The 21,798-nt window shown below is 46.1% G+C and overlaps 1 protein-coding gene across 2 annotated transcripts in view; it reads left to right on the top strand.

Moving 5' to 3' along the window:
- Positions 1-15,207: 15,207 nt before the first annotated feature.
- SLIT3 (slit guidance ligand 3) overlaps positions 15,208-21,798 on the top strand; it is a gene marked incomplete at both ends in the record, with an annotated part of 608,792 nt that continues 602,201 nt past the window's right edge. For both annotated transcript variants that reach the window (XM_080699310.1, XM_080699309.1), the window contains one exon: positions 15,208-15,404. In XM_080699310.1, the coding sequence (XP_080555436.1) occupies positions 15,208-15,404 (197 nt within the window). The remainder of the gene's footprint in view (positions 15,405-21,798) is intronic.

Below are 21,798 nucleotides of genomic sequence, written 5' to 3'. Positions count from 1 at the left end.
GAGGGGTGGGAAGCTCCCCTTGCCATTTGGCCTCCTTTGACTGCTAGTGTCTTTCAAGTCTCTCATACGGACCCTTACTGCCTTCAGTCTAGCCACTCCAGCAATCCCTGGGATAGGCAGCAGTGGCAGTGACTCTGACTATAATGAGGGTTTTGTCTGCTTCTCCTTTTACTCTGCTTGTTTCTGTTTTCATGTATTTTGAAGCTCCGTGCATGCGTGTTTAGGATGGTTATATTCTCTTGGTAAACTGACCCCTTTGTCATTAAGAAACATCCGCTATGAATGGAAATGGTGCTTATTTTAAAATTGACGTTGGCTAATATTATTATAGGCACTCCAGTTTTCTTTGACTAGTACTTGTATTCTGTATTATTTACATTTAGCTCACGGTCTCACTAAGTTGCTGAGGCTGGCCTTGAACCTATGCTCCTCCTGTCTCAGTCTCCCAAGTACTGGGATTATAGGCCTGCACCACCATGTCCAGTTGTGTTTTAATATTTAAAATGGATTCCCTTAGATATAACCCAGTTTAGCTTTGCTTTCTTTTTTTGAACCATATAACAAACCACTGGCTTTAGATTGGATGATTTAGACTATTTATATTTAATATAATTATTACTGAATGAGTTTAATTCTATGGTCTTGCTATTTTTTTCCTATTTCTCCAATCTGTTCTTTTTTCCATTTTTAAATTTTCTTTATTTTAGCTATATTGGGTTTTTTATTATTTCTTTTTATTTTCCCTACTGGCTTTTAGCTGTCTTTGTTTTATTTTTTGGTGACTCACCTAAAGCTTACAGCAAATACCTTTAACTGATCATAGTCTACTTATAAATAACATTCTACCACTTTCCCTTTGCTATAGTAACTTTAGTCGAGTACATTTCCATTGCCTTCATCTTGTCCTTTGTGCTGTTTTTTTTATATACTTAAATATCTGTTATAAACCCTAGTATATTATTATTTTACTTTAAATAATTATCTTTTTAAACAGCTTTATTGAGGCAAAATTTACATACAACAAAAATCACCCATTTGAGGAGGTTTTAGTAAATAGATATATAGTTGGTTCCCACATTTTGGCTATTATGAATAATGCTCCTGTGAATATTCATATATGATTCTTTAGGTAGACATATCCTTTCCTGTTTCTTTGTTTGGGTTAGACATGTTGCAGTTTAACTTGCCAAATGATTTTACAAGTGTTTAGACCATTTTCATTCTTCTTAGCAATGAAAGGGAATTCCAGTTTATGATGTCATCAAAACTTAGTAACTTCAGTCTTTTCTATGTTGGCCATCTAATGACTGTGTAGTAAGAGCTCCTGGTGATTTTGGTTTGTATTTCCCTAGTGGCTAATAATTTTTAGTATCTTTCCAAGTATTCAGTTATTATTTCTATCTTCTTATAAATCATCTTTACTTAAATATTTCTTCAAGTCTTTTACTGATCCTTAATTTGGCTGTTGGTCTTTGTATAAATGAGTTGTAATAGGGTTTTTCTTTTTGAAATAAATCCTGAATACAAAAATTTTTGCTGGATCTTACCTGCTATTAATCGTATCCCATGTACCATTTCATTTTATATATTGTTTAATATGTATCTCTAGGAGTTCCATTTAGCTATTTTTTATCACAGCGTAAAAACGTGCTGTAAAATCTACCATCAACATTTTATGTGTACAGTATAGTATTATTAACTGTATGTACACTGTTGTACAGCAGGGATCTAGAACTTTTTCATCTTACAGGACTGAAACTCTGTATCTTTTGAACAAGCAACTCCCATTCCTCACTATCTTTCAACCTTTGATGACCACCATTCTACATTTTGCTCCCATGGACTTGACTACTTTAGATTCCTCTGTAAGTGAAATCATGCTGTGTTTGTCCTTCAGTGTCAGGTTTATTTCACTTAGCATAATGTCCTCAAGGTCCATCCATGTTGTAGCACGTGATGGGATTCATTTGGTTCTTTTTTAAAAACCTCCCCTTTCTTACCTTCTAAATTTGTGAAGTATATTTATAATAACTGTCACCATTCCTGTGTGTAAGTGATATTATCTTTACCACGTCTGGTTTTGTATCTATTTTCCTTAGTATAAGTCATATTTTCAGGCCTCTTTGTACTACTGGTATTTTTTGACTGAATATAAGCCATTAAAAGATATCGGCCAGGCGTGGTGGCGCACGCTTGTAATCCCCGCGCGTGGGAGATGGAGACAGGAGGATCGCGCTGGTTCGAAGCCAGCCTTGCTGGCTTAAGAGACCCTGTTTCCAAATAAAAAGTATAAAATAGGTCTGGGAGTGTAACTCAGAGGTAGCAGGGTTTCCAGGAACCCCAGTACCACCAAAATAAATAAATAAATAAATAAGTAAATAAATAAATAAATAAATAAATAAAATATTTCCATTGTTGAGTTATCTTATATTTCTTTAAAAAGTATGAGACTTTGTTATATCTCACGGTTAAGTTCTATGGAAATAGTTGGATCCTTTTGAGTCTTGTCTTTAAGCCCTTTTAGTGTGAGCCCAAGGTATTCTTAGCTCCATTAAAGAGCAGTATGCTTCTGAGGTTTCTACCCAAGCCTTGTGTATCATGAGTGCTTTTCACTGTGGCTGGTAACAGCTCTATTTCCAGTCGTATGGGAAGTCTAGAAATTATCCAGCCTACTGGTCTTCCGTGGTTCTTTTCCAATCCCCATGTAGTTTTCTCCCACAGATAGATGTCAGCAAGGACTCATGGTAACCTCTGTAGATGTGTGGGACTCTCCCTCTCTTCAGCTACCACCTCTCAGGTGTGCAGCCATATGGCTCTGGACACTTTGGCTGCTCTGAGCACTTTCTGTTCAACCAAGAGAGAACAGTGAATTCTCCTCCCTGTACCACACCCTGGAAATGATCTCTCAGCAGTAAATTGGCATAATAATATAGTTGAGCTCATTTGCTTGTCATGGCAGGGGCACAGTCATGCACTTCCAATTTTCCAGTGTTTAAAAACCACTTTTCTCATGTAGTTTGTGTAATTTCTCTACTTGTTTATGATGGGAAAGTAAATCCAGTTTCTGTCACTCTATCATAGCTAAAATAAAACTCTCTCTTGGAAGGTTCGCCTGAAGAATGACATGGTCTGACACTACGTTCTAACATGACAAGACTTCTGAATTAAAAGTTGACTATAGAAGGCAGGGATGATAGAGACAAAGAGCTCATCGTCGATCTCTATAATCCAGGACAGAAATCACTGTGGTAATGACAGGCGTGAAAGGAAATAGTTGGGTTCTGGACTTGAAAAAGAAATAAATAGAATATACTGATTGCGTGGGTGTTGAGTAAGAAAGAAAGGGGGGGAAGGACTCTAAGAACTTTGGTCCAATGAACTAGAAGGATGGGAGGCCATTAAAAAGAACAGTTTTAGCACATTAGGGAGAAATTGTGGATGAGGGGGATGGATTCAAGAAAGAGTAAAAAAAAAATGGAAGGAGATACAGTGAGGATACATAGTTTTCTCAAGGACACAGTAAATCACATTTTCTCTCTCAAGATGCTCACAACCTAGTTGGGGAAAGAGGGAGATGTGTAAATAGATAATTACATCAGTGTAAGGAGTACACTAATAGAGGTTTCTATAGTTACAGATCAGACAGAGAAGTCTCTAATATAGTTGGCGGGGGGGAGTGAAAGGAGAGAAATAGGAAACACTTTATATAGATGCTGATGGCCCAAGGTACAGGGGAGGGACCAGGAAAATCTCACCAGAGGGAGGAGGTGGGCAAAACACTCCAAAAGGAAAAGAAAAGAAAAAAGAGACGAGAATGGGGCAAGTTCACAGACGATAAATACCTCAACATTGTCAAGAAACTTACGTCTCCACAGCTCAAACTGAAGTGGGTATGGGGATCAGAAGAGAAACAAAGTAAGAGCCAAAGACAGAGACAAGAACAGTTGAAAAACGGCCATCTTTACCATGTATGTTCTTCACGCTTTGTCCTGTAAGTAACAAAGTCCTCTAAGGCACTGGAATGCGACGGGGTAGTTGCTGGGCAGGGAATCCAGCGGAAGGGCCTGCCATGGCCTGAACAAAAGAAGAGGCAACAGAGCCTTGGGAGATTCCGTAGTCCTAGGTCAAGGAATCAGAAGGTCATAGTGGGCTGATGGATGGGGTTGGTTCAGAGAATAAAATGGAAGAGCTAAAAATGACATTTAGGGCTGGGTGTCGTGGTGCACACTTGTAATCCCCGCGCTTGGGAGGCGGAGACAGGAGGATTGCACTTCGAAGCCAGCCTTGCTGGCTTAAGAGACCCTGTTTCCAAATTTAAAAAATATATATAAAATAGGTCTGGGAGTGTAGCCCGGAGGTAGAAGGGCTTCCAGGAACCCCAGTACCACACACACACAAAAAATGACATTTAGGGTTGGGGCCTAGCTTCTCAGTAGGTGATGGTGCTATTAGGAAATCTTGTAATTAGGGAAGCTAGAAATTTGTACAATTAAATATTTTCAGAAATCTGCATTCCTTCAATGAGGTGGTGACTCCAGGGCCAAGGCTAGAGGCTCTTAAACCTTCTCCCACAATGGTCTTCATTAACTCCTTCCCCGATTCCTAACCACATCTAAAAACATAAAAAATGTAGAAAAACATGGTATTTCCTATGCAAGACAGCTATTATAATACCAACCCCCTAACTGGCCTGCCTTTTACCAGGCTCCTATATTCAAATAGCCCTGAAATCATAGTATACCCCACATCAGGTCACAGTAATCCAGAAAGCTAGGCTTCTCCCCATAGGCCCAGTAGAAAGTGATGTCACTCATGGTTGTACCTCACATATACCAGAGTCAACATAACAGTGAAGAATAAATACTTCTGACCTTCCCAGAACAGGTCTCCTTCACTCTCTAGGATCTAGCCACATATCCTATCTGTATATTTTTTCCAACTATCCAATTCCTACTTTCAGGCCTTTGCATAGGCCATTTTCTCTCTTATATTAGTGAGCCATCCCAGCCGGGCGTGTTGGCACAGGCTTGTGATCCCAGCATTCGGGAGGTGGAGATCTGAGGATCGCGGTTCACGGACAGCCTTAGCTACTTACCAAGGCCCTTCACAACTCAGTGAGACCCTGTTTCAAAAATAAAAATATTTTAAAAATTAGGGGGTGTCGTTCGGAGGTCCAATGCCCCTGGGTTCCATCCCCAGTACAAGAAAGAAAGAAAAGAAAGAAAGAAAGGAAGGAAGGAAGGAAGGAAGGAAGGAAGAAAGAAAAGAAAAAGAAAGGGTAAGCCACCCCACATCACAAATCATTATATCATAGCCATATTCCTCTTGTTTTTTTGGTCTCTCTCACTGATGGCCTATTTTAAATGCTGCCAGCTTCTATTTGTTTTTATCACACCGCACTCTTCCTTTATTCTATAGTCTAGATCTGGTGCCTCCCCAGATGCCTGTGTATTAAAGGCTTGGTCCCCGGATTAGTGCTAATGGGAAGTGGTAGGACCTTTAAGAGGTGGGTTCTCAGCCAGGCGTGGTGGCGCACGCTTACAATCCCAGCATTTGGGAGGCTGGGACAGGAGGATCATGGTTCGAGGACAGCCTCAGCTACTTAGTGAGGCCCTCTGCAACTCAGTGAGACCCTGTTTCAAAATAAAGAATAAAAAATAGGGCTGGGTGTGTAGCATAGAGGTAGAATGCCCCTGGGCTCCATCCCCAGTACTGAAAAAAAAAAAAAAAAGAAGTGGGTTCTAGAAGTAAGCTTTAGGCCATGGGAGGAGAGCAACAGATCAAGCAGTCATGGACTAAGACCCCAAAACCACGACCCAAGCAAACCTTCCCCTTATCAACCAATTATCTCAGGCATTTGGCATGGGAATGGTACGCTGACTAGCATACCTTCCCAACATTTTATAAACTACGCCTTTATGAGAGTAGTGATCATACTGACTGTCTTTATCATAATACTAATGGCACTATTCGCACCTAGAAAGTGCTCAGGAAACATATGTTGATGAATAAGCAGTAAGTGAAGGGCAGATAATATTTCTCTCTCTCTCTTTTCTCTTTTCTTTTCTCTTCTTTCATGGTGGTACTAGGGATTGAAACCAGAGGCATTGTACTTTTGAGCTATACTCCCCAGCTCTATTTTATTTTTTATTTTGAAACAGAGTCTCACCAAGTTGTTGGGGGTCTCACCAAGTTGTTGAGGCTAACCTTGAACTTGTGATCTGATCCTCTTGTTTTAGCCTCCCAAGTACTGGTTTTACAGGTGTGCATAACCACTGGCTGAAAGTTAACATTTAAAAACATTCCCATGCCAGGCATGGTGGCGCACGCTTGTAATCCTCATGTTTAAGAGGAGGAGACAGGAGGATAGCGCAGGTTCGAAGCCAGCTGTGCTGGCTTAAGAGACCCTGTTTCCAAATAAAAAAATATGTCAAATAGGTTTGGGCGTGTAGCCCGGAGGTAGAAGGGCTTCCAGAAACCCCAGTACCACAAACAAACAAACAACAACAAAAAAAAAACATTCCCATGACTAACCAATAGGAGGAAGGAGGAAGGGAACTTTCTGTTGTTTCTAAAAACTGTACCATGAGGGTAGCAGCTTTCCTTAAGACTGGTCCTGAGCCAGATGTGAAGACATGTGCCTGTAATCCCAGAACTATGGAGGCTGAGGAAGAGGATCATTTAAGCTCATAATTTTAAGATCAGCCTGGGCAATCTGGGAGACTCCATCTCAAACTAAACATGAACGTCAACACAAAATAGATTGGTCCTGAATGATTTGGGGGAACATAAGTGCCAAGGTGGCATTGCTATGTCAGCCTGGGTAATTAATGCGTGCTGACTGGTATAACAAACAAACCCTATATTTCAGTGGGAGGTTTAGTTTTTCTCATGATACAGACTGCTTGGCCACTGTCATCATCTTCTGTATAATGACTTGGGGATTCTAACACCTTCCTTTGTGTGTCTCCACCATCCTCTCAGGATACACTGAGATATAGCATTGGATTCCTTATATATGTCCAACCAACAGACAAAGAGAGGGCTTGGTAATCCTTAAGAGATTTCAAACACCAAGTGTGGAAGTGGTTATGTATTTCTTCTACATACATTCCATTGCTCAGAATCAGGAATATGGACCTGAATGAACTGCAAGGCAGGCTGGAAAATGTAGTTTTGTTGTGTGCCCAGAAGAAGAAACCAGGTCTGTGAGTATCAAGCCAACTTCAATCACAACAGGGGATTTTATTTGGCTGTTGGGAGGATTAGAGAGTTAATATATGCAAACTGCTCAGAACAATGCCGAGCACACACACGTGGGCATCCACCTTTCTGTGTAACTTGCAAAAGGACTCTCTCTGAGTTTGCCCTACATGCCGACTGCTAAACAAGGCTGGTGTTCGGAGGCCTCTGTCAAGCCCAACAGCTGGCTGGAAAGTTGTGGGCCCTAGTGTCAGAGGAGGCCAGCCAAGGAAGTGGATGTCACCGTCATGTCTGTGTGGCACGTCCTCCTGCTTTGTATAATTTGGTTGCCTCGGCGGGACACGTTTTATGAGCAGGTGTTCTGGTTAATTAGGTGATTAATCCTCCTCAAACTGGAGAGTTGTTTCCCCAGTGACAGTCCTTGCTTTGCTCAGAAATGAGACGAATCTCCATCGTGTGGTTTGAAGAGGCCTGTGATGGGACCCACCTATCTGCCAAGCCTCAGGACGGCACTGTGGCTCCGAGGACCAAGGGTCTGACGCAATGACTGGCTGAGTTGCCTGTTGATGCACCAGCTGGGGGAAATAAGAGCACCCTAGATTATCTGGCCTCTTCTCAGACTTGGGCCAAGCCCATCTGGAGGACACATGTCTGTTTTTTTCTGTGGATTCCAACCTTCTAAGGTCAGAGCCACTACTGCTGCACAGAGCTTCCAGTTTTTTAAGCAAGGTGGCCAAGTCACAGCCAAGAGCTGGTCAGGTACCAAACCTCTTTTTCTCGAAATGGCTGTCAGGCCAATAGAAATGTGCCCGAAACTCTCTTCTGTCTCATTTCTGCAAAGCCGTTTACCCACCCTATACACTAATATGTTTCTACAGTCTTATTTTTGTTTCCTCAATGCCAAGGGGGCATTCTGTCTCTCTCTCTCTCTCTCTCATTGACCTCATCAAATCCACACCTCCTTCAAAAGCCAGACTGCATTTCTCAGTCCTTTTCATCCAGGTTGAAGTGATCAGTTAGCGCTGGATTACATACCACATCTTTTCTTTGCTTTCATGTATCTTACTTTTGTCTTCCCAGGTGGCTTTGCAGCAGCTGTGTCTGTGTCTTTTCTTCAGAATATGTGACATCCTCAGTGTATACTCACGTGATTGCTAAATTGAGATGGCTGCCATTCAGGTTTCAGGGAAATGGGTGCAATACACCTTCTCACACTACCTTGGGCTACATGACTGAAAACAGGGCCAAAAATTTGTTTTACAATTTTTCTAATTTTACAATTGCAGGGAACTTGATCATTTTCTCGAGTTTCTGTTGGAAAAATGCCAGGGAAGGACTTTGAGGTGCTCGCCTGTTATGTGCCCACTCCTAGGACATTGCCATATTCAGAAAGGCAAGATCATATATGAGAAGAGAATTCAAAACCACAATCATGGTTGGAGTAAAAGTTGAACTCCTACTTGTCCATTACAGGTGTATCTGGATTTTGGAAACTTCTGTGGTTTTCTTTTCTTCTCTGGGATAGGTTACTTTTAAATTGTGTAGTCATTCATCAAACATGTATCTAGCCACCATCGACCCTGCCCCAGTAGATCTGCTGACAATAAACCTTTATTATTCTTCCTTTCTTAGGGAAAAAACAAGAAGACTTGTGCTGGGGAGGGGAAGCATGGGTTTCCAAGTCCAACTGAGGTAGCTTCCTCTCAACTTTGCTCTCTAGAAAAGACCTAAAATTCACATACACTATTTTCTCTCTCCCAGAAAAACGGAGTGGGAATCATAAAATTTATTTATTTATTTATTTATTTATTTATTTATTTATTTATTTATTTATTGGTGGTACTGGGGATGGTACCCTTCTACCTCCGGGCTACACTCCCAGACCTATTTTATATTTTTATCTGGAAACAGGGTTTCTTAAGCCAGCGAGGCTGGCTTCGAATCTGCGCCATCCTCCTGTCTCTGCCTCCCAAGTGGGGGGATTACACGCGTGTGCCACCACGCCCAGCAGGAATCATAAAATTTACTTATGTAAACTCTCTCTCCCGGGAAGACTGAGTGATGATCACAGCCTTGGTCTCAAACTGGGAGCTTCATTTTCTCTCCCCATCCCCCTTTCCTGTTCACCTGCTCGCCAGCAACCTGCCTTGGTGGCTCAGTGAGCTGGTGTCAGTTTCCAGGGAACCAACCCATTCAAAGGAGCAACTGAGGAAATTTAGTAAAGGGATTGTGTGGAAAGGTGAGGCAGGATTAAGGAATCACCAAAGAATGAGAACTGCCTAAGATTTAGTAACAATGGACAACTGTTTCTATTCCTATACACTAACCAGCAGAGAAGATGGGAGGGGTTACCAAGGAGACAGATGCTGGAGGAAAGAGATGCTGGACATGAACTCTGACCTTCAGCAGGGAAAAGCAGCCACTGCTAAACTGTAGTTCCTATGGAGGAAGTCCTGCTTTTCTCCTCTAGCTCTCTGGGCTAGGCTCCTGTGTTCTCAGATCCAAGGCAGTTCATGTGATACAGTCTGTAAAAAGCCTGCTTCCTGGGGGGGATAGAACTGCCTGTGTCTGGGTGCAGAGACTGGATATGGAGAACCCTTCAGGAAATGACCAGTGCAAATTATTAGACTTAATGAAACAGAAGGTGATGTATCAGAATGGAGAGGCTGGCCAGGTGAAGAGAGTCTGCAAGAACTTTCGGAAGAATGTAACTCCCCCTCCTCCAAAAGATTAAGTAGCACTGATTGCAATAAATAATCCTGCAACAGAAAAATGCCCAATAGGCTAGCTGATTGGGAAGATCATGCATTCATCTATTAGTTATCAAAGGCTTACCTGTCCCTTGGGCCTCAAGCATGTAGAAATGAATTTGTCATCTCTGGATATTTATTTATAATAAAATATTGGAAGAAATGGACTAAATAAACAGGGTTGCTGTCCTGATAAATTGATCGGTCTGGACCAGCAAGGGTTCCTGGAAGAGTTGACAGCTAAACTGAACCTAGGCAAGACTCCCTCAGAAGATAGACAGGAGAAAAGGACATTCTAGGAGAGGCATCGAGTAGGTGTAAAAGGAAGCCAGGAGATGAGCTGCTTGAGGCAGAAATCTGTTTCCAAGTTCAAGGCTACACTGTCAGATGTACATTTGAGAAAATTCTCTGGACCATAAGGGTAAAGGATGGGTTGGCAGAGCCAAAAGAAGTAAGAAAAAAATGAAGTTATAATGATAAATTGTGCATCTATGAACATAGATACGCGTGCATTGGTTTGTTAGTTTGGTTTTCATTTTTGGGGGGTAGATATCCATAGGTGGTATTGCTGGGTCATCATGGAACAAGATAAGATGTCCATCAACAGGTGAGTGGATTAAAAAACTATGGGATATGCACACAATGGAATTTTACCCATCCATAAAAGAGAACAAAATTATGACATCTACAGGGAAATGTCACAAAGAATAAGAAATCAGATGCTTTCCCTAATATGCAAAAACTAGGGAGAAATGGATAATAGGAGGAACTCTAGTTGAAGAAGGGGCTCTATAGAGGGGCAATTAAGGTGAGCTATCTGAGGGGATGGGAGGGGGGAAGATGGAAACTCTTTAAAGCACATGACGTACTTAAACATATCAAAGTCAATCACTAAATCAAGCATGGGAATGAGGGAAGGGGAGAGAGTGGGATGGGGATTGGATAAAGGCTAATTGGATGATGTATGCATGTATATCTTCACAAGTTTTTTTATTCCATTAAGATGTTTGACTACAATGCACCAATAAAAATATATTAAAAATAAAAAATAAAGTTAGAGAGATAAATATGGGGGCCAATGTGAGCAAAAGCCATGAAAACAGGACATAGCATAGCAAAGGCAGAGAGGGGCTAGTATAGAGAGCACAGTCAAAACAGGCTCTGGAGCTGACGGCCCTGCTGCAGAAGAGGGGGTGCTTCCCACAATCCTGGCCTCTGGATACCCTCACCCACTTTCTCAGCGAACAGTCCTCATTTCCCTTTGATAGTAGTGCCCCTACCTGTCCAGCTAACGGCAGTGGAAAATGGAACTGTCATGCATCAGTTTCTGTCTTCTCTGGCCAAAAGATCGATCCTTTGACTCAAACCAGGCCAGATGGTGGCTCTCTCCTGGGAATTTGGAAATATTGGGATTTTCATTTAGATTCTGCCTTGTGTCTAGGTTTTCTTTCTTCCTTCCTTTCTTTCTTTCTATACTGGGGATTGAACCCAGGGGCATTCTAACTCTGACTTTTTTAGTTTTTATTTTAAAATAGGGTCCTACTAGGTTGCTAAGGGTCTTGCTAAATTGCTAAGGACTCGCCTTGAACCCGAGATCCTCCTGTCTCAGCCTCCCAAGTACTTGGAGTATAGGTATGAACCACCATGTCCCCCTGGATCTAGTCTTTTTTGAGATATCCTTTATTTTTCCCCTTAGATTATTTGTGGGCCTCGAGACATTATTAAATAGTTTTTTAAAAAAAATTTTGTCATGCTGGGCATGGTAGCACATGCTTGTAATCCCCGCTCTTGGTAGGTGGAGACAGGAGGATCACGCAAGTTTGAAGCCAGCCACGCTGGCTTAAGAGACCCTGTTTCCAAATATAAAAGTATAAAATAGGTCTGGGAGTGTAGCCCGGAGGTAGAAGGGTTTCCAGGAACCCCAGTACCACCAAAAAAGAAAAAATTGTCAATGAACTATAGTTATATTCTATTTCTCGGAACCAGAAAGCCTCAGTTGATAATAGAAGCCACATGAATGGAAGAGCTCATACCAAAAGACAGAAAACAGGTGGAGGAGAGCATTTGAGATGGGTTCTCTTTGGGGAATGAATGGGCAGTTTGCTTTTGAGCAGTCTATGGAAAGGGAAAGGGGAAAATCCAATAGTTGGCTGAGGAGGCTTTTGTGGAACTCTGAAAATCACACCACAGAGTAGAAAGTTATCTTTTGCATGTGGACATTGAATATTCTACCCAACTGCCTGACCTCCTAAGTACTTACCCAGACTTCTCCAGCGAGGCTAATTCTTCCAGGAGGAGGCTGGTACATTCTGAAGATGCCCCAGAATCAGGCTGAGAAGCAGACAGAGCCACACTCTCAGCACTTGAAGCCCTGAGTCTTGGCTCAGTCTGGCTCCCTCACTAAGAAGCTGGGTGGCTTGGCACCATGTAAGTGCTGAATTATATATGTGGCTCTTAAAGTGTGTTCCAAGAGAATTTTTAGTTAACTTGAAAAGGGGTCAGGTGTACTGAGGAACTGGATGAAATGACCCATAAACAGGTTTTTTCTTTTCTTATGGGACTTCTCGAGGTCTTAAGTTTGCTCATCTGAGATGCTGAAATCCAGGAGCAGAAAGTGACTCGTACTTTTATCTCTGCCCAAGGAAAAGTCCCCGCCAGTCGTCATCAGAAGACAGTTGGACACACGCTGAGTTGGAAGATTTCTGTGGCTGCTGCAGCCCAAACAATATACGATTCCCTGTAGCCAGGTGAGCCATGCATCTTCTGTCTTTTCCATTTGTTTCTTCCTTAAAGCTGACTGGCTTTGAAGGACCCCGGCAATTGTCCTAAGGGTTTTCTTCCAGAAAACAGCACATATAAATGCCTACAAAGTCACTTCAAGGACTAGTCAGGCTCGTGAAAGCCCCCAGCATCTTAAACAGAACAAACAGCCCCCCACTGCGCTCAGAGCAGAGATCCAGGCCCAGCTCGAAAGGGTTGACAAGGATGCTGGAGACGCACAATTTACAAAAACAAAGAAAACCCACTCCTTTCTGTTCCAGACAGTCTGAGATGCTTTTGTGCCCTTGGGTCCTTGCCCAGTTCTCTCATCTGCCTCAGTCCTGATCCTAAATTGGTTCAAGGTTTGGAGGAAAGCTTCAGAGGAAGAAAGGGGGAAAAGGATGTTTAGAGTTCTTAAAGGCTGAAGTCACTCCAAGGACCAGAACCTAGACCCTCTGTGGCCACCAGAGGGCGATGACAGCAACATTTGGACAGGAAAAAAAAGTTTCTTAAGAATGCAGTAAACTACCTAATGTGTTAATGAATCTTGCAGGAGAGAGAGAAGGAGAGAGGAGAGAGGAGAGAGGAGAGAGGAGAGAGGGAGAGAGGGAGAGAGGGAGAGAGAGAGAGAGAGAGAGAGAGAGAGAGAGAATGAGAATGAATTGGGTGCCTGAGGCTGGGACTCTGAAAATCTGCTAAGTATAATAAAACAAAATCTGCACCTCTAACTGTATATTTACAGGATGTAGTCAAATCGTTGAACGTTTCCTTGAAGGCAAATGAGCAAGTGAGAATCCAAGTAGTATTCGTGCGAGGAGTCCTTGTAGCATAGTGGTTGTGTGTTCGTGCGCGTGTGCACGCACGAATATGCAATTATGCTGGAAAATGTGTGTGTGTGTGTGTGTGTGTGTGTGTGTGTGTGTGTGTGTGTGTGGAAAATGTAATGTGTGTGGCTCTGTGTGCACAGGCGAGTGTGTGTGTGTGAATGTGTACAGATGCAGGGCTCATTCAGACTTTTCCAGTGTGAACAGACCTCAGGGAAGTCTGGGCAGTACTTCCTCTAGTTCCTGCCCTTTCCCTTCAAACAAACAAACAAAATCGTTCCTGCAAGTGTTTATGGAGCCTCTAACACGCACCCCTCCCCACCCGCATCTGGAAAAGCTCAGCCGGGGCCAATTTAGCGGGCACTGGAAGAATAAAGGCGAGGCTCAGGGGAGAAGGGGTGGGTGCCCACAGGCGACCACTGCTTTGTAAAAACACTTTCCCTTCTTTGATGCCCAAACAACTCCAGGAGGTGGGTCCACTGGTCTATGGCCACTGGACTTGAGAGAACAAGGGCTCCAGGTGACATGATTGGCCGAGTCACCGACAGGAAGCATATGTTTATGGATTCTGAGCAAGCTGTTATCAACCCAAGGCTCAAACCCTGCCATCCCTCCTCTCAGCAGGGCACTGGGTGTTGGGTCTGGGCACAGCTGGAGTGTTCTCCAGGTGGAATTTGCCAGCAGCGACCTCAACATCCCGGATCACCCTTTTAGTGACATGTGTGACTGAGCGCAGTAGTGTCGAGGACTTCTCTAAGAAGCAGCTGTGGGTTTCTGCCAGGAGTACTAGACGAGGCAGGGACAAAGTTCCCAGGGGTGAGAGTGCCGGAGTTTGGCGTCCCTAATAGCTGTGTGACCTCGGGGAAGTCACTTCACTCCTCTGAGCTTTGGATTTTGATTTTCAAACCGGAGGTACTCAGGCGCTTCCCTTAGAGTCAATGTTGGGACTGAGTGTCCAGCTTACTGCCAGAAATAAAAAAAAAAAAAAAGAAGTGCCACACACGTTATCAGTCCTTGGATGCTAAAAGAGAACGCGTTCCAATGTTCCTTTCCCGGGGCGCCACACACTGAACCCCTTTCCTTCTCCTTAGCTCCGCCGATGCCTCCTCCCTCCCGGCTCCGGGTCGCTCCAGCAAAGTTCCCAACTTAGTCGACATGACGCGCGGCGCAGCCAATGGGAGGCGGAGCTGGCGTTTTTGTTGGTGGGGGGGTGGAAGGGTGGGCCCCGCGTCTCCGGTGTCTGCCGGGCTCAGTGAATGGAGAGATCGAGTGCCGGCCAGCTTGCCCGGCCGCCCCGTGTCCTGGCCGCCGCGCTCCCCAGCCCAGCTCCGCGCCGGACCTCCCCGGGCCCCGCGCCCCGCCGCGCTCGGCCCGGCACCCCGACCCGGCCCGCCGCCCCCGAGGCCGGCCGGCGCGCCCAGGGGCGATCGGCACCTGGGCACTCCCAGCCAGCGATGCGCAGCGGGGCAGCCCCGGCCCCGCCGATGGAGCTGCTGCCGCCGCCGCCCGGCGCGCCCTGCTCCGCCCGCGCCCCGTGCGCCTGAGCGCCGGCTCGCCCCTCCTCCGCGCCAACTCCGCCGCCCGCTCCCAGGCCGCCCGCGCTCCGGCTCGCACTCCGCGCGTCTTGCCCGGCCCAGGCAGCCTTCTCCGGGCGCGGGCCCCAGCGCACCATGGCCCCCGGGCGCACGGGCGCCGGCTCGGCCGTGCGCGCCCGCCTGGCGCTGGCCTTGGCGCTGGCGAGCGTCTTGAGCGGGCCCCCCGCCGCCGCCTGCCCCACCAAGTGTACCTGCTCCGCCGCCAGCGTGGACTGCCACGGGCTGGGCCTCCGGGCAGTTCCCCGGGGCATCCCCCGCAACGCAGAGCGCCTGTGAGTACCCCGCCCCGCCCCGCGCGGGCCACCCACCTGGGGCCCCCCGGGGGCCCCTCGAGCGCCAGATATCCTTTCCCCCTCCGCTGCTGGATGCAGGCTCTGTTCTCTCTCTCTCACTCCCAATCTGATCCCTCGTTCTTTGAGCTGGGGCGGGGGCGGCGGGGGGGTGCTGTGGCTTTGGGCAGGTGTGGAGAGAGAAGTCTCCAAGCCCCCAGACGAGCAATGGAGGGGCGCTTATCCAGGGATGCGGGCCCAGGGGTGCTGGCCGGCTGACAGCTTGCAGGGAACCGAGGGAGAGGGCAAGGGGAAGAAAAATCAAACATTGCAGCCCCAAGGTCTTGGGGTGGGAGTTAGGAGTCCGTGCCCATTAAAGAGAGGCGAAGGAGAAGGCTATCAAAGCCACTGATTGGGAGTCAGGGAGCTGAGACAGGAAAGCGGTCCCCAAGACTGTGACCAGCCTGAACAGTAAAATGGGCCAGCTGCTCCGTGGCTGCCCTTGCGAGGCAAGTTGACAGTGTGTTTGAAGGTCTAACTTGTGTAGAACCGGACGGGTTCAGAGTGGGTGCTCCCAGAGGCCGCCCTGCCTGGAGCGCAGCCTGGGAGATGCCAAGTTGCAGCCCGGGTGAATTTTTTATGGCTCGGTTATAAATGCCTCCCCAAACGGGCCGAAGAATGGAAATGCTGACAGCCCTTTAAATGAGACCGAGCGCTATAATCTTACAAACCGCACTCAGCTTCGGATCCTGGGCTTGGCAGCGAGGGGAGAGGCGCTTGGAGAGTGGAGTGGATTGACCCTCGTTTTAACTCCAATTGTGCAACCAAATATTTACTTTTCATATGTCAACGTTTTGGAAACACTTATCATTTTGATCCTCAGACCAAATTCAAAACTTGGACGCCGGGGTGGGCTCCTCTGGGTCCACAGTTGGGGGCAGGGTGGAAGGAGGGGGACTTGGTGGCCTTTTAGGGGGAGCCGCCTGGGAAGCCAGCCTAGGAGTGAGAGAGGGCTTGCTCTAGAGTGATAGGCTCTCTCTCTCTGGTCCTCTGCTCCACCTCGACTTGGCTGGAAGAGGGCTGAGATTAGATCAATTGTCCCAGGGTTTATTTCTACTAGTCACCTTTATGATCCACCCTTACTTTTTGGAACTCTGGGCAGAGATTCAGCCAGCCTTCCTAACTCCCAGTGCCTTCCTTTAGTTGAAAACAGTTTTTTTGTTTTGTTTTGTTTTGTTTTGTTTTTTAAGTGCAAGGATTTTCTTATTAGGCTAAAAAGCTGGATCTTCATTAACACATGTGAAATGACTTATCCAAGCAGACACAGAGTTGGTAACTATAAAGGGTCAGAATTCATTTTTCTAAACCTTAGTTCAGACATTATAGTAGACCCCATCAGTGAAAACTCCTTTTAGTCCTGTATTTAGATACTTACAAACTACGTTCCCCTCCTCACACCAGTACTGGCGGCATGAGCTGGCACCACAGTAACTATAGTTAATGTTGAATGAATTCTCCTGCCCTAATGGTGTGTGTGTTACACCCTTGAATGTCTACAGTTGAATCTCCACAGCAGTCCTGTTGGTTACATAGGTAATGCTGCTTACTCCATTTTACAGTTGAACCATCTTGTTATTCCAGGTCTTGTAGCAAGTTAAGTGCTTGCATCAAAGTGAGTCCAGCTCCTAAGCCCCCAGCCCTCACCAGTCTGCTGATTCATTAGGACACGGGGTCAGTTTGGGCCAAGATTATAGACGGCACCAAAAGGGTCCAGGCTGGGCTTGGGACATGGAATCCGCAGTGGTTGCTGCTGCTTTGGGCGTATCCTGGGCACGTGCAGCTCAGTTTTGACATCAGCTCTTCTGCTTGGGGTCTTGAGACTGCTCCGTGCCCATCTTTATAACCCTGTTGCGTGTTTGGCAAACCAACCCTCTCCTCCTGGTGTGTGGGAAGTTTGTAGAAGAGATGGGTGCGGTGCTGTGGCTCTTATACCATCCAGCCACCTCCCACAGGAGTGCCAGGCAGCTCAGGGAAGCCCATCTGCTCTACAACTGGAGAAACTGGGCAGAGACTGGTGTCCTGGGCAATTTCAGGGGCTGCCTGCCACGGTCATGGTCGCTGACTAGCATTGACAGAGGGTAGCTGCTTTGAAGTGTCGGTTTCATCTGGCTCAGTTCTGGCAAAGGGTGGTGATTTGGCCACCATGCATGGCTGTGACGGGGCTGCCAGTCATCTAGTCCCTTCCTTCTTGGACTGGGGGTCCTTAGGAGAAAGCTGGGTCAGGGTCACTGCGGGGTTTAAGGCCCAATAGCCCTCCTCCACCCACATGCCCTCTCTATGTAACAGAACTCAGATGTAACATTTCAGTCCTGCACACTCTTGAATACTGTTTGGCATTTCTATGCTATGCTGAGGATTCCTTCAGGGAGGATTTCTCATTCATTCCTCCCTACATCCATTCAACAAACAGTATTGAGCTTCCCCTGCATGCCAGCAACTGTATATAAAATCATAGCATTTACAGAAGAGAACGAACAGGGCCACTTCAAGTATGTAAGCAATGAGGGTAGGAAGGAAACTTCCTTAGATGAACCATCTAACCTTCCCAGGGCTAGTTTGTCCCGGGGCACCAATTTTATCAGCACAGCCATCCAATGCTCCCAAGCTGGCCCGACTGAAAATCCCGTGTTCTTATCTCAAATGTTGAAGTTGTGTTTTAAAACAAAGAAGCATTTTCCTCTCTTGTCAGCTCCTGCTATCCCGCCTCCCAATGAAGGGATGCATGTGTGCGCACGTGTGCACAGGCTTGTTTCCTGGGATGCTTGTGAGTTCAGAAGCCTCGTGATATGCCATTAAGCAATACCTGGGCTGGGATACTGTGGTCTCCATTTGGACTTAGCTTCAGGCCAGAAATGAGGCTGGGGTTGCTCATAATTCAGCTGGTGTCAGAGTTGGGGTTGGGGGTGTCTCTGTTTCAAGTTCTTCCTCACAATGTCAGCCTCCTATCACACAGAAAAAGAAACTCTGTTATAATCTACTGAGGATTATTTTTTCTTCCTCCCTGAGGAGGTGACACCCACAAGAAATCTAAACAAACGGAGAGGAGAATTCGGCATCATTTATTATCTCTGAAGCAGAGACAGAGGCTTGGGGAAGAGAGGAAGTAAGTGGTGGTTCCTGAAAGAGAAAAATTTACCATGGAGCACAGAGTAAACAGATGTTACGTTTACCCTTCTGTGCACAAAAGGAGCCCGCAGATGTAATTCTTCCCCGACCACAATCTCAGCCTGGAAACAGAGGCCGCCCGTGAATATGAGCTCTTGCGAGGGGCCTCATCGCCCCGTCTCGCCTGGAGGCAGGCCGAGGCCCTCACCCACAGCGAGGCGGCCGCCCCAGCAGCGGAGAGGGGGCAAGAGTGGACATCTTTGGTTTTTCGCTTGGCTCCAAACATACTGGAGACTGCTGTATTTAAATAAACATTTCCTGTTTGCGAAGGAAAGCGGGCAAGAGGCTGAAACGTGAGAATGTGGTAACTTAATTTTCTCCATCGCTCCAGATGACGGCGAGCCCGCCGGTGGTTGGGTCCAATAAAAACCGACACCATGTCATAGGCTTTCCCTCACTTGACCACAGAGGTCCCCAGGTCAAGTGGGACACTTTCCAAGATGCTCGACAGCCAAGCCCTGCATCCGGCTTCTCCCAGCCCTCGGGGCCAGCTCAGATGACCAGGGACAAGCTGGTGACTCACCGAATCGCCGGGCCTCTCTGGACCAACCTTGATGATGCGGCCCTTCGGGGAAGCGGGTGCTTTCCTGGATGGCTTGTTGAGCAGCGGAGTGCACCTGCCTGCCAAGTGCTGTGCAGCTCTGAACAGATTGCTGTACCTACCTGGGCTTCATTTCCCTGAAAGCAGAATTTTACCTTGGTCTGAGAGGCTTTCCAAGTAGAATCTGTAGCCTACTGGTGAAGTGATCCTCTTTCTCAGGCCTAGAACAGGGTCTGGCACTTTTTAAATTCTCAACAAATAGGTGTTGGATAAAGGTCTCATGAGCCTCAAAAAATACAAGCATGTCTTTAGTTTTGAATAGGGAAAGCGGGGACATTACAGATTTGCATTTTAATGAATGGCTGAAGGGCTACTTATTGGTCGCTTATCAGACGAGATAATAAGGTTATCTAAAATTTGGATTTTGCAAACTAAAATTATTGCCTTGTGAGAGTCACCAAAGACTCCTTCTAACTGATCAGCTCTGCACTCTGATTCCAGGTGTTGCTTAGCAACCTCACAAAACTCCTACTGTGCACATGCCCATGAAAAGAACCTGTGATCCTGAATACTGGGACCACAGGACTTTCCAATCAGGGATTCATCAGCCTCACCCCGAGCTCTCCCTGGTTTTTGATTGCTGCTCTTCTTGTATTAATTGGTATATATTTGTAGGATCATTATGAAGTTTTGCTTTGGCCAGTCATCTGGGCTTCCTGATATTTCTTTTTTCTTGACCCTCGCCATTGGGTTCTGAGCCCTACCTACTGTGCGTTGGGCCGGGGTCGGCTCTTAGCAGCTCTGAGTTTGAATTCCAGCTCTGCTCCACCCTTGCTCTTGCACCGGGGACAGGCATGTTGCTCCTTTCCTCTGGATCACAGTCTTTAATCCCTCTGGGCCTCATTTCTACACCTGTAACGCAGGGCAGAAGATTGCATGGGAAAGTCGGAATGTCATGAATGCAGCCTCAGGCAGGCTGTGCCTGTGTGTGAACTGCACCGTGCCTACCACGTTGTTGGCTCAGCGTCAGGGCTGTGGTCGCTTCCCTGACTTCAATTTACCCCACTGTAGAGGATGTATCATAAGCATTCCTGTTTGGGTGGGCGGAATGAGATTGTGTACAGAAAGTGCTTAACACAGTCCTCCCTCAGCCCACTGTGACTGGTGGAGACCAAGGCCTTCGTTTCTATTTGTTCAACTCAGGGGTCTGTCTAGCTGGATGGTTTATGATGTCCACCCTAAATTTTGCTCCAACTCAGAGGCCTGAGGAGGCAGGTTTCATGCCTGAATGTGGACTGTGCTCCACACCCTCTTGCCTGGTTCCCTAATTCTCCCTCTGTCCTACCCTTGCAGCTAATCCCACATTGGCCTCTGTTCCATAAAAAGTAGATTACAGTTGAAGTGGTTTATATCTTTTCCATGGGTGTGCTGCCTTGTGGTCTGTTTAAATAAGGAATGCATTTTATTTATTTGGGGGGGGGGCTTCCATGGGGGAAATTGGGGCCCTGGCTTTTCCCCCTCTCCACGTTTACACTCACTCCTGTCTTCCCTTACGCACTCCCTTCTTCTGATTCCCGTGTCTGCTTCCCTTATTGCTTTTACTTGAAACAGCTGTATTTACCAGCTTGCCTCACCCTCCCTCTATAAGGTGGCCTTAACCCTTTTTTAGAACCTCTGAAAAGGAAGAGAAACAAAAGACAGGGGCAGAGTCTGTCCCAGAGAGCATTCCTGGGTGGCCAGGATCCCCAGTGCCATGGATGCAGAGGGCGCCCCCACCTTGCACACTGCCCATTTCTCCAGGCTGTCTCTCCTTTGTTGTGACCCATCCTTCAATTTAAATCAGCTTTGCTCAGGTAGGAAGCTCATTCTAGAACTCCTCTGCTTCTGTTTTCTGTAGACCTGGACTATTTTGTTACTACTGCTTCTGCTGGGAGGCCAAACAACACATTCTTTCTCACTCCCGTGATGTCCATAGCTGTATGGCCAGGGCCATATTTGATCCAGTGATCCCTGGGAAAAACTGGCCAAGGGGAAGGAGTGAAAATCCTTAATAGTGAGTGGACAGGAGGCGGGGAAAGTAATGATCTTTGTAAATAAAAGTAAGGGCTCCAGAGGCAGACAAGGCTCAATTCCTGGTTTTGCCACCTATAAGCTGAGGACTACAGTCTCCTGTTTGTAAAGTGGGAATAACAATAAAACCCCCTTCCCGAGACATTGTTTTACAGACTTCCTGGGCCATCCATCATGAAGGTTCCTATCATTATTAAGTCTTACTGTCTACTCCTTCTCCCAGAACATGCTCAGAATGAAGCCTGATTTGGAAAAATATTTATTTCTAGGTTCAAAAAAGGTTCTTCGGTCCAAGTTCGAACCAAGTGAAAATTGGTGTTCCATCAACGTAACAGGGGAACTGTATTCTTTTGCTGGAGTGATGAGAAGCCCACCTCTTCCTCCAGCAGTTTATTTCCTTTGTCAAAAACCATCCTAATAAGAAATTTTTCTTCATGTGGGGGTTGAAGTTCTTTCCCATTGATTGTTGTTACACAGAGCAAGTATTACCTTTCTCCCAAATGATAGGTTTTCAAAAATCGTACTGCTGTTGTGGTTCTCACCACCCACTTATCTCGGTCT

This window comes from Muscardinus avellanarius, assembly GCF_963383645.1.
Source record: "Muscardinus avellanarius genome assembly, chromosome: 7".
Classification (NCBI taxonomy): domain Eukaryota; kingdom Metazoa; phylum Chordata; class Mammalia; order Rodentia; family Gliridae; genus Muscardinus; species Muscardinus avellanarius.
Note: the sequence above shows the minus strand (reverse complement) of the source record. Positions and strands in the feature narration are given on the sequence as shown.